The sequence below is a fragment of the Pseudorasbora parva genome, chromosome 10, assembly GCF_024679245.1.
Source record: "Pseudorasbora parva isolate DD20220531a chromosome 10, ASM2467924v1, whole genome shotgun sequence".
NCBI classification, from domain to species: Eukaryota; Metazoa; Chordata; class Actinopteri; order Cypriniformes; family Gobionidae; genus Pseudorasbora; species Pseudorasbora parva.
The window spans coordinates 21,442,223-21,460,901 of record NC_090181.1 but is presented as its reverse complement, the minus strand read 5'-3'; the positions used below and the strand labels follow the sequence as shown (position 1 = coordinate 21,460,901).

At 38.6% G+C, this 18,679-nt stretch overlaps 1 protein-coding gene across 8 annotated transcripts in view; it reads left to right on the top strand.

The window, feature by feature from the left end:
- The window catches only part of dlgap2a (discs, large (Drosophila) homolog-associated protein 2a), a 238,503-nt gene that overhangs the window by 212,674 nt on the left and 7,150 nt on the right, over positions 1-18,679 (top strand). For all 8 annotated transcript variants that reach the window (XM_067455481.1, XM_067455487.1, XM_067455480.1 and 5 more), the window contains 5 exons: positions 1,512-1,571; positions 5,476-5,625; positions 6,451-6,689; positions 16,791-16,876; positions 17,021-17,475. In XM_067455481.1, coding sequence (XP_067311582.1) covers positions 1,512-1,571; positions 5,476-5,625; positions 6,451-6,689; positions 16,791-16,876; positions 17,021-17,475 — 990 coding nt within the window. The remainder of the gene's footprint in view (positions 1-1,511; positions 1,572-5,475; positions 5,626-6,450; positions 6,690-16,790; positions 16,877-17,020; positions 17,476-18,679) is intronic.

The following is an 18,679-nucleotide window of genomic DNA, read 5'->3' as shown; positions in this document are numbered from 1 at the left end:
ATATCTTTAATATGTAAATATTAAGTGTTAGAATGGAAATTTTGGCTAATTCCCAATTCGCAACTATGTACAGAAAAAGGTCTTAATACAGCATCAAAGAGTCATTACAAACAGCGACCACACTTTTCTTGAGTAGCACAAGAGGTTGTGGGAAATATGAACCTACAAAGCACAGACAGATGCATATTTTGAACATTCACTAGAATTAGTATGCAATTTTATGATTCGGGGGACACTAATCCTTATCTCACATACAGTATAGTACAACTAGCATGCGTTTTGGGATTTAGCCATTGCTAACAGGTCTTCCTTTATTCATAATGGAGCTCTCAGGCCTTATTTTACAGCATTGTCCACACATTGCCCTCTGCTGTGCTGGAGAACTATTTCTTAAGTAATAAAAGTGGGTTTTACGTAGATACCTAGAACAGACCCACAGGTGCTTAAAGTGCAGGACTGTAGCAAAACAAACACATTAAGATGCTCATTGGTCCCATCCCCACTATATTAAGTCATTGCAAGTCTTTTCAGTGGGCTGGAAATACATGACAGAGCCTTATGGGGTCATTTAAGTGTAGTAAAAATAGTGTTTCTTTGGGAGGAGGGGTTTCCTGGTACTGCACATTTCATTGGCTGCTTGTACATTGTGTGCCTTGTCTGGCTCATGAATGTGGGCGTTTAACCACCCAGCCTCAATATTGTTGTGCCACTGTGAATTTTTTTTTCTTCCTTTTTCTTAATGGCTTCAAAGTTTCAGAATGAAACCACCTGGACTGTGAGGTTTCGAGTATTAACCACAGAGATTCTGAAGCCTGAAAAACCATGAAAAACAAGCCTCTTTATCTCTCTGTATCTTCACTTCTGTCAGCTGATTGTGGGTTTTTCTGAGATCATCTTAAATGTCTGCAATCATGATGATCTGTAACTAAGTGAATGTTGATAATTTCATTAAATAATAAAACAAGAACTTTTACATCAGACATTTTCACCTGTTTTAGGCCGTTGCATAGTGGTCTCTGAACTAGGAGGTTTTTTTTAAAGCTACAGTACCTCTCTCTGCTCAGTTTCTCTTTACACACACATGTACGCATCCTTTTATTTTCTCAGCCTTATTATACTACTTGATCTAAGTTTATAGCTGTATTTCATAACTGAATTTCTATATTTTTTCTATATTTTTAACTAACTGTTTTAGTTGTTTTGGGGTTTTATTTTCTGATATAAGTGTTCTCATCAATACACAGTGGACGATTTTTCTTTATTATTATTATTATTATTTAAAAGGATGATCACTTTTCATCAGGTATTTTGTTATAAATGTTTGTTTTCTAACTGTAAACTACTTTTGTTCAAATCAAATCCCTTGAATGAACATTCAGTTTTGATGTATGTGTACTGAGCTCAGAATGACTTATGTATGTATGTATGTATGGATGTATGTCTGTTTGTCTGTCTGTCTGTGTGTGAGTGTGGTCTGGCTTCAAAAAGTTTGTGTGTATGTTTGCTTATAGGAATTCAGTTCCATCTTCCTTCTTCAGGCAGTGTGGACCGTCCTTCCCAACAGCCACCAGGTAAAGGCACACCAATTTTCATTTAAGCATTAACTCAGCATATTCATCTTTCAACTTGGTTCATCAAGTACCTGCATCAGAATGAGAGAATACTGTATATTATTTTGCCCATTCAGAATTTAAAACAGTATTTGTTTAAGAGTTATAATGAACCAAACCAACTAGCAAAGAGGTGAATCACAGCATCATTTGCATACTGAATTTATTTTTATTTTTTCTTTAAAGCTGCACTTTCCGTCCACTAGAGGTCGCCTATTCAAAACAAAGGCATAGTTTGATGATGCCAAGTTTCAGTGCAGAATCGTGGGACATGTGGTCTTCACCTCACAGCTGGTGGAGAAGAATCGGGATAGGACTCGGGCAGAAATCATGTTCATGGATGTGATTATTAACGTTACTGTATATGAAGCAGAGCAGGACTGAGTGTTGAGGAGCTGAGCACGGCCGCTGGAGCGATTGTTAAGCAACACACGGCTTGCGACCACAGGGTCTTTTATTATGACGAGACACAGTCGCGGGGGTGCCATTTCCACTTTTCCGGTCATGAGTATGAGATAACGCAGCTCTGTTTATCATTTTAAATACATTTCAGTGTGTTTAAAAGGATGTTATGACGTTACTTTGTGCGTTCGTTCAGCGGCTGCTGTGAGTAAAGCGTTTCTGCTAAATAAAACCGCAAACCGAGGGTAAAGCAGATATGACGCAATTGACAGGCGACTCCCTCTGGGGACGCTATGCTCAGAAGTCCCGGATCCTTGGTTAAAATAGCAATTTTCTCACAATTCACTAGTTGGAGTAAATGTTTTAAGATATTGTAAGAACTCAACTGAACAAAATATATAACACTGGCCTAGTGGTTTTTGGATATTTTACTGCAAAAATACTACATAGTGCAACTTTAATTTCTTTACATCTATTTAGATATTGAATTGTGGTTGGTCTTGTCTTCCTAGCATATATTTCACCATCATTATTTTTAGCGGTCTAATGATTATTTAGTGCAATCAACTTAAAACAATATGAGTGTCAACAACTTTAACACTGTTCATTTGCAGATTTGTAATCACTAGTTTAGTCAGTGTGAAGCACTCTCACAAACTCGTTCTCTCTCATTTTCCGCTTCCTCACTTCCCTCTCTCTCCTTAACGATGACAGCGTGGTGTCATCACTCTTAACTTGTTTGATAAAACAGGCAGCACAGAGAGAGTTATGAGCCCCCGTTGCATTATTTGTGTGGCTGTAACATCTATTTTTGTACCAGTGCTGAATCACTCCGCTCACTCCTTCTCCTCCTTTCTTATTCATTCTTGGCCCTTCAAACTCTCTCTCTTTCCCTCTCGCTCCCTCACTACTTCTTTGTTACGATCCATCTTTCTCTTTTAATCTCTCCTTATCTCTCTTTCGTTCAATCAGTCTTTCTGACTCAGTTGTTCACATGACCTTTCTGTGAGGTTTTAAAGCTGCCTGGTGGGATGGGAGATGGTTTAGCAGGGTTTATTGCATTTTTTTCAGGATTCTTCATTGAATACATTTTAAATTTCTTTTCTGTCATTTTTGATTAATTAATGTGTAATTAATTTGTCCCCCCCCCAAAAAAAACAAACAAACAAACAAACAAAAAAAAACAGCAAAATAAATACTTACTGAACCCAAACTTGTGAACTGTAGTGTACCCTCAATTAGAGGACCCATCCAAATAAAAGGTCCATTTTTCTGCCCGGTCCAGCTGTGTGGATTAGAGCAGAAAAAGATTTGTGGATAACCTTTTACTCATCAGAACTCATGGTAGGCTTCATAGTCTATTTACAAGAACACCAGAGTGCCATTTCTCACTGTTTTTCTCTCTTATTAATGAAGAGGGAGCTTGTGTTATAATTGTGTATATGTAACTTGCTATGAGTAAGTCAGCAGGCTCATTCATGACACATTTTCTTTTTGAATGAGTAATCAGTGCTAAAGGGTTTTGTACTACAATGTGTTCAATATTCAGAATACTGGCTGATTAAAGGGTTAGTTCACCCAAAAATGACAATTCTGTCATCATGTCATTCCACATCCGTAAGACCTTCATTCAACTTCAGAACACAATGAAGATATTTTTAATGATATCCAAGAGGTTTCTGTCCCTCCATAGATATCCAGCGCAACTACCACTTTCAAGGTCCAGAACGACATGTACTCCAAAACCCCGGTAATTTAAATTCAATTTTATGAGTGCTTTGTTCGTGCAAATAAACAAGGTTTACCACTTTATTTATGAAAATATGATCTGCATCGCTCATTCACATTGGGGCAAATGCTTTGTTTGTGCAAAAAAAAAAAAACATGTTGTAACGAGGACTCAGGTGGATTGGGATCCATGTGCAGTTTATTGGAAACACACAAACTCACAGTAATAACAGGCGGAGGTCGGTAGCCAAGAATTAACAGTAGTATCACAGGCAAGGCGTAAATCTTAATCATACCAGGCAAGGGTCAGGGCAGGCAGCAAACAGTCGAATAACCAGAGTCCAGGCAAACACAGGTTAAGATGGCAGGCAGCAAGAATCAGAGTCGAAAAACAGGCAGGTTCGTAAACAGGCAGATCAGAAATAACAATGGGAAAACGCTCAGAAATGTCACCGGGGCAGAACAAGACTTCGCAGTGTGTGTGTGTGTGCTCAGAGAATATATAGGCCAGTTGATGGGGAACAGGTGGATGGTAATCAGTCCCGGCATGTGGGATTATGGGAAATGAAGTCCGTGAGTGAGTTAGTACTCTGGTGAGCGCGACCTCTGATGGCCGACGGTGGGATCTTCACCAGCGGTTGTGACACATGTTCTACTGTATTTACAAAAATATTGAACGCTTGTTCACGAGAGCACCCCATTACATGCGTTTTGTGCTAATGCGAGAGCTGACATTGTGTGAACACACTTTGGATGATATTATTTTGTAAATAATGTGGTAAATTATGTTTTTTTTGTGTGTGTAAATAAAAGCACTCACTAGGTTAAACCACTGGAGTCACATGAAGTACTTTAAAGCTACACTATGTAACTTTTCCGTCCACTAGAGGTCGCCTATTCAAAACAAAGGTGTACTTTGATGACGACAAGTTTGAGCTCAGAATCTTGGGACATGTGGTCTTCACCTCATAGCCGACTCACGCAGAAATCATGTTCATGGATGTGATTATTAACGTTAATGTAGAATGAAGCAGAGCAGGACCGAATGTTGAGGAGCTAAGCAAGGCCACTGGAGCGATTGTTGAGCAACGCACGGCTCGCGAGCAGCGGGACTTTTATTATGACGGGACACAGTTGCCAGCGCCATTTCTGCTTTTCCTGTCATGAGGATGAGATAACGCAGCTCTGTTTATCATATTAGATACATTTAAGTGTGTTTAAAATGATGTTATGACGTTACTCTCTGCGTTCGCTCAGCGGCTGCTGTGACACTTGTTCACACTGCTAAGAGAAAACCATTTCTGCAGAATAAAACAGGAAGCCAAGGGTAACGCAGATGTGACGCAATTGACAGGCGACTCCTCCAGACGTCTCGGTTTATTTTCTCACAATTGACCTAATAGTTGGAAACATTTGGAATATTGTAAAAACTCAACTGAACAAAATAAATAACACTGGCCTGTTGGTTTTTGGATATTTTATTGCAAAAATACTACATAGACTTTTAACAATGTCTCCCTGGGAAAGTGGTAGTTGCGTTGGATCTTTATGGAGGGAACGAAGCCTCTCGGATTTCTTTAAAAATATCCGAAGAAAAACGAAGGTCTTACGAGCAATTAATGACAGAATTTTAATTTTCAAGTTTACATTTACATTTGGTTTCCGATCTTGAATATTTGGTAACATCATGTTAATGTACAGGAGATATTTGACTTTAAACTTCTCCCTCTAACAGCGGTCACCTACACACCCAGTACACCCACCTATAAGAGGACCCCTCCACCCGTGCCCCCTCGTTCCACCTCGAAACCCCTCATCTCCATCACAGCGCAGAGCAGCACAGAGTCCACGCAGGATGCCTACCACGAGGGACAGCTGGCCAGAGGTGGTCAGATCTATTCTAGTTTTATTTATTAGTTGCTGGGTTTTTTTCAGTTTTAATTTTAATTAAAATTTATTTTTTAAAGAACTTTTCTTGCATAGCTTATTTTTTTCTTCAGTTTTAGTCATTTTAGTCCTTTAACTTAAATTTATTTCAATTTTTAAATTCAATTTCAATTTCAGGCAGCATTTCTATTTTTAAGTTTTTCATCTTTAGCTTTATTACTGTTAAACGATTACACATTTTAATAGTTTTTGTTTTAGGTGACAATATTAACACTATATTATGCAACTAAATACATGTGTTTACCATGCTTCTGACTATGCAAATAATGAAAGTTAAGCTCATTCTACAGCATGTATGGTGTAATGTTGATCAGCACACAAAACAATTTCACTCATCCCTTTCTTAAATAATAAATAATATATAGTTTGTTATAGTAAGGCATTTGTAATATATAAAACAAAAACGGCCAATTTCGTGAAGCGTGAAGATTTATTATTTTCTAAAAGCACTTACATTTCATTCTTCTGTTATAATTTGTCTATTATTTGAGTTATAATGTTCTTATAATTTTTTTTTAACATAATTTTAGGTTTTTAGTCTTTTTGTTGTCCAGGTAACAAAATTGTAAAATCGAATATAACTTTGCACAGCAAAGGCTAGTAAGTGATTTCCTTCCATTAGAGATTTATATTTTTTACTAATATATTTCTTTAATTTATCTGGAATATTCCTTTAATTCTGAACATTGCATCATTCACAACCTCACTGTCTCTTTATGTGTCCTTAAAATAACGCCATCTTCTCTTTATGCTTATCCCTCAGGCCTCTGGGGTTCTGATGGGTTGAGTCTGAGTTTGGGTCGAGCCCTTTATAACTCCACTGACAGTCTGGACAGCGCCAAGGCCGTCACTATTGCCATGGAAGCGGCTGCCATGGCGATGGCAGGAAAGAGACACCCCTCCACAGACAGTCACAGCTCAGTAATGACCTGTGATAAAGCTGTGCTTGTGTCCAAGGCGGAAGAGTACCTAAAAACACCAAGGTCTTCAATAGGAATACAGGTGACGTCTAACAGTGTATTAATCTAAGCTCCTGCATCACTACATAAAAGAATAGTCATCATTTACTCACCCTCATGTCGTTCCAAACCTGTATGACGTTCTTTCTTCTGTTGAACAAAAAATAGGATATTTTAAAGAATGTTTCAACTGTTTTTTTTTTTATCAGTACACTGATCATCAATGGTGTCCAAAACAACATTGAATTCCATTGACTTTTATTGTATTGAAAAAAAAGAAGAGTTGAGACATTTTCAAAATATCTTCTTTTGTGTTCCACAGAAGAAAGTAACTGTTTACACCAGAATGTGATCGTTGACATGTCGCATTATGCTGCATCGCAACAGCTGGAAAGAAGCTTCTGCAGCCTGCAGTGAACATCCAATCCAGCCCACATCCAAGTGTGATGTCAGAAGCCCCGCCCATGTCCAAATATGCCAAACCAGCTCAGCGGAAACTCCGCCCTGCTGACGTTTCTTAAGATTTGATTGGTCATGTCAATCACAGTACTGACTGCCTACACCAAACACTGATTCCTAAACTTACCCGTCACTGTAACCACAGCCGTATTAAATTATCTGTAGGGTAGGATTTCAAGTGGTTTGGGAAAAAAAAAAATCTTGCTTTCTCATTAACTTTGAAACAGGAAAATGCATCAAGAAGACTTGACCCTCACACCTAAAAATGTTTTATTTACTTCTTATATTTATCTTTTTATGCCAAAATGCACTGGAACTCACTCAAAACCTTTAAAAAAAAAACTTAATTTGGAACCTACACACTAAAACCCACTTAAAACCTATCCTTAAGCCTGAAACCCACTTAAAACCCACTCTTACACATAAAAACCCTTTCAATTAGAAACCTTCCTACAAAAAAATCAGGTTTCCGGGGAAAAACGTTGATGGGGAATCACAAGGTGATGTTTTGGATGTGGGCGGGGTTGGATGTCCACCGCGGGGTTGGATGTCCACCGCAGGATGCAGCAAGCCTTGACACTGGACCCGACAAAGCGATCATTTCAAAACTATTTGTCCATCCTAAGTTTCACAAGTACTTGGAGTATGTCATAAACAGAATAAGGTATTCCGTTACTGTTGTGTCGGTGTGCCACATCTAGTGTAGACAGCCTAACTTATTATAATGGGTTTTATTGTCCTTTACCATTCACGTCCGGTGTAGTCATATAGGATTGGAGCTTTCATTTTCAAATACATTTTTTAATTAAAAAACCTTCTCTTTTACCTATTTAATATTCAAACAACCATAGGTAAGCCATTCATATGTTAATTTCCCTGAGAAGTCTATAGGTGCTCTTGAAACATTTCTCAAAACTCAACAACAGCAATATTGGCTTAACCAATAGCATGAGTTTGGGACAGGGTTCCTCATTTTGTTGACCAATGGGAAATGGAGGGAGTGTTTGGAAACCTGTTTGGAAATAGTCATTGTTTTTTGTTTTGTTTTTTTGGTGACTTGTTTGGTTTTTAATAGAAACTGCCTTTTCCTACCCCTTCCCTGCTGTTTTGAGCTCCCGTCTGTTGTGAGCAAAATATTCTTGACTGCTGACTAAAGATAAATGTAACCCAAAGGCACTCATGCGAACGGAATCTTAGCTAACCAAAGCATTGTAAGGTTATTTTAAAGTCCAAACACAGAAGTATATACAAACACACCTCCAGTCTGTGTTGTCCTGCTAAAAATAACTTTCTGTGAGTCATCATACCGCAATCCATTAATTAACATTCAACTCAGGCTTCACTGAATGGGCTCTCCCTCTCTCTCCTTCCTTTAATCTTCATATTTCCCCGTCTCTATCGCTTTCGCCCTCTCTCCCTTTCTCTCTTGCTGTCTCTTGCCAGCAGTTATCTGTCTTTGCCTTGTGAATATCTGTGTTGAGATCATGTCCTAATAATGTTAAATGGGTTTGCCTCTCTCAGCCCTTTGGTGCGCATCTGTTCTCCATTCATTGTCCACACTGCCCCCTAGAGTTTATGCACAGAGAGAGCACAGTTACCTGCCAGTAGGGGTGAATTGAGTCCATAAATATTAAAACCAGCCATGAAACACGTTTTTCCTGTATTATTTTTATTAAAAAATGTTTGCCCTCAAGACAGCAATTATTTAAATTTTTTTTTTTTTTTTTTTTTTGCATATTAGTGACAAACAGTACAGGTCTCTGTCACTCACTGCACAAGATGAGCCAGGCTCTGTTGTTCAATGGCCCTGTCCCAAATTGAAACCTAAGCCCTCACAATTTTTCTTCCTTGGGAGTGTATCGAGGGCACATTTGGCAAAGGAGGTGCTCAAAAGCATCCTACTGTAACCTAAAATGACAAATGGGACACCTACAGTCTTGTGAAGTGTGTCATTTGGGACAGGGCCAATGAAACAAAATCTGTTTCAAAAACAATTAAAAATGCATTGTTTTTGGCAGCTTAAATTGAGGAATATCCCACATAGTTCTGGAGAACAACATTAATAGTGCATTTATAGTGGTTTTAGCCTGTTTCTTACCCAGTGGCGTAGCCAGAGGGCTGTCCAGGGTGGCACTGGACACCCCTGACATCTGACTGGCCACCCTGGGTGCCACCCCAAAATTTAGATCGTCATTTCCATTTCACATCCTATTAAAAGAAGCATGTATGATGACATGCGGCAGCGCGGCACATTGTTCATGTATTAACATTAAATATTAAGAGATTATTAACGTTAGTTGCCAAACAGATGATTAATAATAAAAGTGGTCACACCTCTTGTTCAATCCTTAGTTTTCTATGGATTGAATCCACACAATTTGTCTTAAAATGTTGATAATGTATAATGACTTCACCCTAGACTAGTGCATAGACTTTAAGTATTTTTCTTTCTGTGTAAGATATTAGCCTTTAGTTTGTGCTTTTTTGTTTCAATTTGTGCAGTTTTTACAGCAAAACACATTGATGCCACTTTTTTCATTCTTGAAGTGAACCTTTTTTACCAGTATGTTGATTTGATTTACTGTTTTGCATTGATGCCTTGAACATGAGAACGCGACGCGCCTGGTGTGTGGCATATGGCGCTTTATCCATAGTGCGAACACAGAGAGCATGTCTTGCGCTCGAATGGCTGACTGTTCATTTGTTCAATATTGTTTAAAATGTATAGCCCACTTGTTCTTTTTGCTGTGGAATATCCATTGGAATTAAGGACATTTTGCAATCAAGCAATTTTGGTTGCTAATTTATTAGAATATAATGGTCAAACGGTCAAAACAATGAAAACATAAGTATTTCCCATTATATTCTTTATGGACCCCATAAAGTAACCCTGGCCAGCCCATGTATAAAAGTCTAGTTCCGCCACTGTTCTTACCATGAAAATAGTTGTAGCAGTTAGCATGGTGTTATATTACAAAAAAAAAAAAAAAAAAACTTATGTACATTTTCTTTCAAGTTTTAAACTTGAATCATAGTTATGATACAATGGTGAACATGATAAACTGCACGTCATGAAAGTGCAAATGTGATGTGTGCACTGCAGTGCAAAAAATGCTCTTCTTATTTATCATTTATTTCTTGTTTCCAGTCCAAATATCTAAATATTTTTCAATCAAGATGCATTTACTAGAAAAGTAAAATGACAATATATATATATATTTTTTTTTCTGGGGGAAAATATCAAAATTAAGCTAATTTTTGCTTAAAACAAGCAAAATTATCTGCCAATGGGGTGAGAAAAATAATCTTATTTCTGTTTGGGATGGAAACAAGAAACAAGATTTCAGTCAGAAACAAGATAATTTTTCTTACCCCATTGGCAGATAATTTTACCTGTTTTAAGCAAAAACTCGCTTCATTTTGATTTTATTTGCAACAAAACAAGACATAATATCTTATGTTGTTTTACTTATATAGAAAATGCATCTTGATTTATGAATTGTTAGATATTTAGACTAGAAACAAGACAAAATTACTAAGTAAGAAGAGCATGTTTTGCCGTTTGTGATTTGACATTCCAACTTAAAGGAACTGTATGTAAAAAAATGTATTTCAATTAATCATAAAACGGCCCTGATATGTCACTAGACATTAAGAAATCATGTTTATTTCAAATACTAATATCACTGACAACAGTAGTCCGGCCAGGATATTGTCATTTAAAAGTTGTTGTTGTAGCCCTCAAATGACGTTGATGTTAACACATGTTGTGTTTTGGCCTGAAGCGCCACCCTAGCCTGCAGTGCCAGTTTTGTCCACATTGTTGCATACACTTCCTTTAATATTCAGAGACAAATAAGCCATTTATTGGTTGTTTTCTGCGAACACTGTAAACACTGTGTCTCTGTGGCATTTTGGATTGCCGTAGCAACAGTTTATCAACCAAAGGCGAGATTTTGGTGTATGACTAAGTATTTAGCTAAACAATGCATGAAAGGAAAAACTTCAATATTTTGTGAATATTTCTCAGATTGTGCAGAGGGCAAAGTCTTGGTGAGTCCTTTCAGGTAAACGCAGATGGGTTGTAGTTTGTAAGCCATGTTGGCTTGTGTCATGAAAGTGGTCAGATCTACAGGAAAAGAAAAGCAAGGAGACATCTTCTTGATTGTGTCAGTTGTCATCTCCCTTTTTATCCTGCTTAACTGAAATTAATTTCCCAGGCCATTCTGCTGATGATAATCCTCTGTTTCCTGGTTCACTCGCCTGTTTTTCGCCTGACAGCTTAGCTGGAAACCATGCAATTTTTTCAAAATTCACTTTGCCTTGACTCATTCATATTGTTTATTAAAGGAATAGATCACCCAATAATGATCAAAAGTTAATCGCTTTTTTCTTGTACATTAACTTTTGATGAAAATAGCCTTTTGATTTTGTCCAAATGTCTTCAACATATTAAATAATTTCAGGCAGTTTTATTCTGTCTAAAATGGAATCTAATTTTAGATGACTATTGAATGAATGAATGAGGCATTTAAATAGCACTTTACTTTGTACAACTGTACACTCAAAGTGTTTTACAGTCAAATGAGGGGGTCTCTCTTCAACCACCACCAGTCTGCAGCATTTACGTGGATGTAAACAGAACAAAAGGTGCCAGTGCACTCACCGCATATCCAGCTATAGGTGGAGAGAAGAGAGAGCGATACAGTGAATTGATAGGTATTATTTGGAGCCCATGATTGATAAAGGCCAATAGAGGGAATTTGGCCAGGAGACTGCTTTCACCCCTAATCTTTACGAAATGTGACATTGGATTTTTAATGACCTCAGAGATTTAAGGACCCTTGGTTTCTTCCGAAGGACACAGTTTGTTACAGAATACTGTCCCCGTCACTATAGAGGGGCATTAGGGCTCACACAAACCACAGGGTGAGCACCCCCTGCTGGCCTCACTAACACCTCTTCTAAGATTTATCCATGGAAGGTTTTTCTCTTGTATTTTTTTTTTCTTTTTCTTTTTCTTTTGACCATGAATTAATCAAAACTTCTCAATCTTCTGGTGAAAGTCAGCTTAAAGGGATAGTTCACCCTAAAATGAAAATACTGTCATCCTCAAGTTGTTTCAAACCTGTATGAATTTCTTTCTTTTGCTGAACACAAAAGAAGATCTTTTGAAGAATGTTGAAGATGGCCATTGACTTGCATCGTATTTTTCTCCTCCATACTATGGAAGGCAATAGGGCCCATCAATTGATTGGTTACCCATATTCTTTATAACATTTTCTTTTGTGTTCCACAAAAGAAAGAAATTTACACAGTTCAACCAATCAACTGCAAGCTCACATTCCGATCTGCCTCTATCCAGTTAACAAATTATGGATTTTTTTATTTTTTTGATAAGTCAAATGTACATCACAATATGGATGAAAATATCTGTTGCTACTTCTGTTACATCGTAACTTTATTTTTTTTATCGACACGATTCACCTAAATCCCCATAATTGTTTTCTTGTAGTTTTTTCCTCACGCAAAGTTATCATATGACTTAGAATTAGTGCATGAGTCATATGAACTGCTTTTATGGAGCTTTTTTGTCCTTGGTCACTGTCAATATTTGCTTTGACAGTGCAAATATCAAAATTTCCTTCACCACACCGTTTTAAGGAACACATTCTTCACCACAGTTTTCCTAGAATGCTGCAGTCCAAGGTACAGTTTTGTATCTATGAAGGAACCCTGAAGCACACAGCGTGCTCTCTATCACACATTATCAACCAGTGGAGGGAAACACTGCTCACCTAGCCATAATCCTCATGGACTGAATTGTTTCTGAAGAAACCTCATACCCAGGCCCTTGTTCTTTCATGCCTGACAGTCTGACTCACTCAGAATTCCTGTGCTCAGCCTTTCTGCTTTATGTTCTCAGTAGTCAGACAGACTGATAGATCAGGGACAGCTGATTTGTCTGATCTGTGATGTGAATCATCTTGTTCTCTGATTGGGAGGTCACCCTTTCCCCTCCTGTCCTTCTTCAGCGCTTCTCCTGTCCTTCTCCAGAGCTTGTGTGAGTCACACTTTCTTCAGATGGTCTATGTTCTTAGTAGTGGCACAGACACTTCTAAGCAACAGACGTCTTCTTTGATATACCTGAAAGATTCACCTTCAGTTTGTCATTACAGTTATTCAAGTTATTACAGAATTACTTTTTATATGATTAAACATATTTACCATCTCAGGAATGTATTATAAATGCCTATAGATCATTTTAATAGTCATTGAGTGATAATTGTTAAAAATAACCTTTAGTTATTTTAAATAAAATCAATAATATAAACTCACCTAAAGGATTATTAGGAACACCTGTTCAATTTCTCATTAATGCAATTATCTAATCAACCAATCACACGGCAGTTTCTTCAATGCATTTAGGGCTGTGGTCCTGGTCAAGACAATCTCATGAACTCCAAACTGAATGTCAGAATGGGAAAGAAGGGATTTAAGCAATTTTGAATGTGGCATGGTTGTCAGACGGGCTGGTCTGAGTATTTGACAATCTGCTCAATTACTGGGATTTTCACGCACAACCATTTCTAGGGTTTACAACGAATGGTGTGAAAAGGGAAAAACGTCCAGTATGCAGCAGTCCTGTGGGTGAAAATGCCTTGCTAATGCTAGAGGTCTGAGGAGAATGGGCCGACTGATTCAAGCTGATAGAAGAGCAACTTTGACTGAAATAACCATTTGTTACAACCGACGTTTGCATCGAAGCATTTGTAAAGACACAACACGCACAACCTTGAGGCGGATGGGCTACAACAGCAGAAGACTCCACCGGGTATCACTCATCTCCAAAACAAATAGGAAAAAGAGGCTACAATTTGCACGCGCTCACCAAAATTGGACAGTTGAAGACTGGACAATTTTTGACTGGTCTGATAAGTCTCGATTTCTGTTGAGACATTCGGATGGTAGAGAATTTGGTGTAAACGGAATGAGAATATGGATCCATCATGCCTTGTTATCACTGTGCAGGCTGGTGGTGGTGTTGTAATGGTGTGGGGGATGTTTTCTTGGCACACTTTAGGCCCCTTAGTGCCAATTGGGCATCGTTTAAATGCTATGACCTAACTTAGCATTGTTTCTGACCATGTCCATCCCTTTATGACCACCATATACCCATCCTCTGATGGCTACTTCCAGCAGGATAATGCACCATGTCACAAAGCTCAAATCATTTTGGTTTCTTGAACATGACAATGAGTTCACTGTACTAAAATGGCCCCCACAGTCACCAGATCTCAACCCAATAGAGCATCTTTGGGATGTGGTGGAACGGGAGCTTCATGCCCTGGATGTGCATCCAACAAATTTCCATCAACTGCAAGATGCTCTCCGATCAATATGGGCCAACATTTTTGTTGAATCAATGCCAATGAATCAAGGCAGTATATTATTAGTATATATGGTCAAACACAGTATTAGTATGGTGTTCATAATATTCCTTTAGGTGAGTGTATACTACTGTTCAAATGTTTAGGGTTGGTAATATTTTTTTATGTTTCTTCTGCTCACCTAGGATGCATTTGTTCAAAAATAATTACCATCAAACAGTAAAAATTATAACATTGTGGAAAAATTACAATTTTAAAATAAGAAGCTAATATATCAATTTTCAGCATCCTTACTCCAGTCTTTAGTGTCACATGATCCTTCAGAAATCATTAATAATTATTATCAGTGTTGAAAGCAGTTGTGTTAATATTTTTATTATTTAGTTTTTTTGTGATACAGTAATTTTTTTATCAATAGAAAGTTTTAAAGAACATCATTTATTTGGAATATCTTTTTTTGTGTATCAATTTAATGCATTCTCACACACACACACACCGATCAGACATAACATTATGACTACTGACAGGTGAAGTGAATGACACTGATTATCTCTTCATCATGGCACCTGTTAGTGGGTGGGATATAGTAGGTAGCAAGTGAACATTTTTTCCTAAAAGTTGATGTGTTAGAAGCAGGAAAAATGGGCAAGCGTAAGGATTTGAGTGAGTTTGACAGGCCAAATTGTGATCTCAAAAACTTCAGCTCTTGTGGGGTTTTCCCAGTCTGCAGTGGTCAGTATCTATCAAAAGTGGTCCAAGGAAGGAACAGTGGTGAAATGGTGACAAGATCGTGGGCGACCATGGCTCATTGATGCCCGTGGGGAGCGAAGGCTGGCCTGTGTGGTCTGATCAAACAGACGAGCTACTGTAGCTCAAATTGCGCAAGAAGTCAATGCTGGTTCTGATAGAAAGGTGTCGGATTACACAGTGCATCGCAGTTTGTTGCAGAAAGTGGGCACATGAGCATAAGAACTGGACCACGGAGCAATGGAAGAAGGTGGCCTGGTCTGATGAATCATGTTGTCTTTTACATCATGTAGTTGGCCACGTCCAAAATTTTTTTTTCTGGGGAACTCATGGCACCAGGATGTATTATGGGAAGAAGAAAAGCCGGTGGAGGCATTTGTGATGCTTTGGGCAATGTTCTGCATGGGAAACCTTGGGTCCTGCCATGTGGATGTTACTTTGACACATACCACCTACCTAAGCATTATTGTTGCAGACTATATTAACCCTTTCATGGAAACGGTATTCCCTGGTGGCTGTAGCCTTTTTCAGCAGAATAATGCGCCCTGCCACAAAGCAGATCAAATCGAGCATCTGTGGGATGTGCTTAACAAACAAGTCCATGGAGGCCCCACTTCGCAACTTACAGGATTTAAAGGCACACCATAGCACACCTTCATTGATCTAGTCCAGTCCATGCCTCAACGGGTCAGGGCTGTTTTGTTGGTAAAAGGAGTGCCAACAAAATATTAGGTCATAATGTTATACCTGATCTGTGTATATACGTTATATATGTACACAGACACACACACACAGTTATTTTAAATATTTTGTCTGTACTGCAGTTGTTTGGAGCTACAGTTCACTTGACGAAACAACATAGTCACTTCAAGTTTCTTGAGACTTAATGCATATCTCATAGTTTATTTCCTCCTGGCTTGAGTGTCCACCACCTTCCACAGTGGCTCTTGACTGGGCATGGCAGTTTGTCACATTTCTTTGTACTTGAAAGATAATTTTTTACTAAATCGATGTTGAAAACCTGCTTATTTATGATGCCAGATTACATAATAAATACAATAATTTAAAAATGTGCCTCTCTTACTCTTTTTGAAATGTTTGGATATCATTTAGTATTATTTATTAAGTTACTTGCGGACTTGAAATTCTGTTTGCACTTTTTCTCTCTTCATTTTCTCTAGACTCACCCTGGTAAATCACACTTGGCTTTTATGCTCCATATAAATCATAAATAATTTGTGTTATTAGTCAGCATTGGCAGGTTGCATCGGTTCCTGGCATGGGATTGAACTTACAATTTTGGGATCAGTGTGCATGTACAGTGGGATGCAAAAGTCTGGCACTTCATTGAAAATACAGAATTTAAATTTTGGTGTAAACTTTAAAATACTTGTTAATAAACAATAAAAACTTTATGATGCAACATATTTAGAGTTCTGAACAATTTATAGGTCACAATAGTAATGCTGTACATATAGTTTGTGATTAAATATTAAGTATGAACATGGTAAATAATCATCAGTTAAAGGTCTGTGTTGTCATTGTAGGTGGAAGCAGCGACTGATTCTGAGTGTGAAAGCAAAGGCTCTCGAGAGTATCAGTCTGTCGGGATTCAAGTGGAAGATGAGAGACGGTAAGTAGGCAGAGCACATCTGTTTTATCTCTATGTGTGAAGGGTTTGTAAGGTGTGATTTGCTAAAGTACCAACTGAGTGTGAAATGTTGTTGTCTCTGAGTGTGAAATGTTGTATCATTTGAGGTCTTTTTCTCTCATACAGACAGGGCCGGTTTAAGCGGTCCAACAGTGTCACCGCCGCCGTTCAGGCTGATCTGGAGTTGGAGGGTTTTCCTTTAATGGAGGATAAAGGTCTTCAGTTTGGTGGAGGTTTCCAGCGTCACAGCGAGCCCAGCACCCCAACGCAGTATGGCGCCGTACGGACCGTCCGCACACAGGGTCTCTTCAGCTACCGGGAGGACTACCGCACCCCCACAGAGCCTCCGAGTCCCCAGCGTAGTCCCGAGCCATGGCTGGAGCCCTCGCCACGGGAACCTGTTGCCACTGTGGCAGTTACCGTGACGCCTCCCCAACCGACAGATTCGGGAAGAGCATCGCCCTCATGCAGGAGGGACGGAAGCTGGTTCATGCAGCTGTTGCACGCGGAGACGAAAAAGATGGAGGGGTGGTGCAAAGAGCTGGAGGGAGAGGCGGAAGAGAACGATCTGTCAGAGGAAAGTGAGTTAACAGCACTCCGATTTCATGAGCCGTTAAATCTTTATATTGTAATATTTGTTTGGTGGAGAGTTTGGCTCCAGGTTTCAAAGTGTCAGGTATGAATCCAGAGAAGTGTCACATTTAACCGTGAAACGTTTGCAGAGCTCCAGGTTATTAGAGGCTCACACTGAGAGTGCTGCCATGTGAGCAATTACTTCTGTCAACATCTGTCAGGTTTCCATGGCAAAGAGCTCAAAGCAGCGCTGAGGCTCTGAACGACAGACTGAGAGAGACAACGCACAGAAATGAATGTGTGAGAATGCATTAGAGTATGAGAGTGAAAGTTTAAATCACTTGCGTTGTGAGTTCATGAGAGTATTCACATACTTTCAGATTATATAGTGAATTTGAAGAAGAGCTTGCTTCTTGACAGACACATACTACACTGCATATGTCATGTTTCCATTGTACTTTGGGCTGCTGAAAAAAGCTGGTTTACTGGTTTGAGATGGTTTTCTAGTTTGTATTTAGCTGGTTGGCCTAGTGGTCTCCCAACCTGGGGTGGGTTTCCCAAAAGCACCGTTAGCCAAGTATGGACGCAAGTTCTGTCATTATCAGCATAGTTCAACGAGTCTGTGTTTCCCAAAAACCATAGTTCCAATGAACAATCGCAAAACAGCATTGCAAAGTTGTGTGGTTGTGTGTCGTCCTGTGGTTAGAAGCATTGTTGGCATGATACGTGGACTTTATAAATCCTTATCTTGAACAAAATAAGCTAGCTGACATTCAGTACAATCTATATCTTTTATTCCGAATATATACAGATGTCATTTACGTCTTTTAGTTTGTCAAAAAGATTTAAAGCACCGCTTTTGAAGAGTGCACATGTACACATCTACTAGTAAGAAAAAGCCTATGGTTGAAATTGGAAATAAAGCAAAATAACTAATGTAGTCCTTTAGGAATTAGTCCCCAGATGCTAATTTATAGCAAAAATCTTCATTCAATCTCAAATTAATTCATTAAAAGAAGTTCACAGCCTGCGTGACATCATTAACCAACGTGGTTGAACATCAAATTTGCCACAATACGAGTGAGAAGCTAGTTGATTTCGTACAAGTATAGTTAAGCAGCGAGTTACATTGTTGTTCTGGAAATGCACCCCTGACCAGCTGAAAATTACCCAAGACTGTGAACACCAGCAAACTAGGATAAGCTTGCTTAA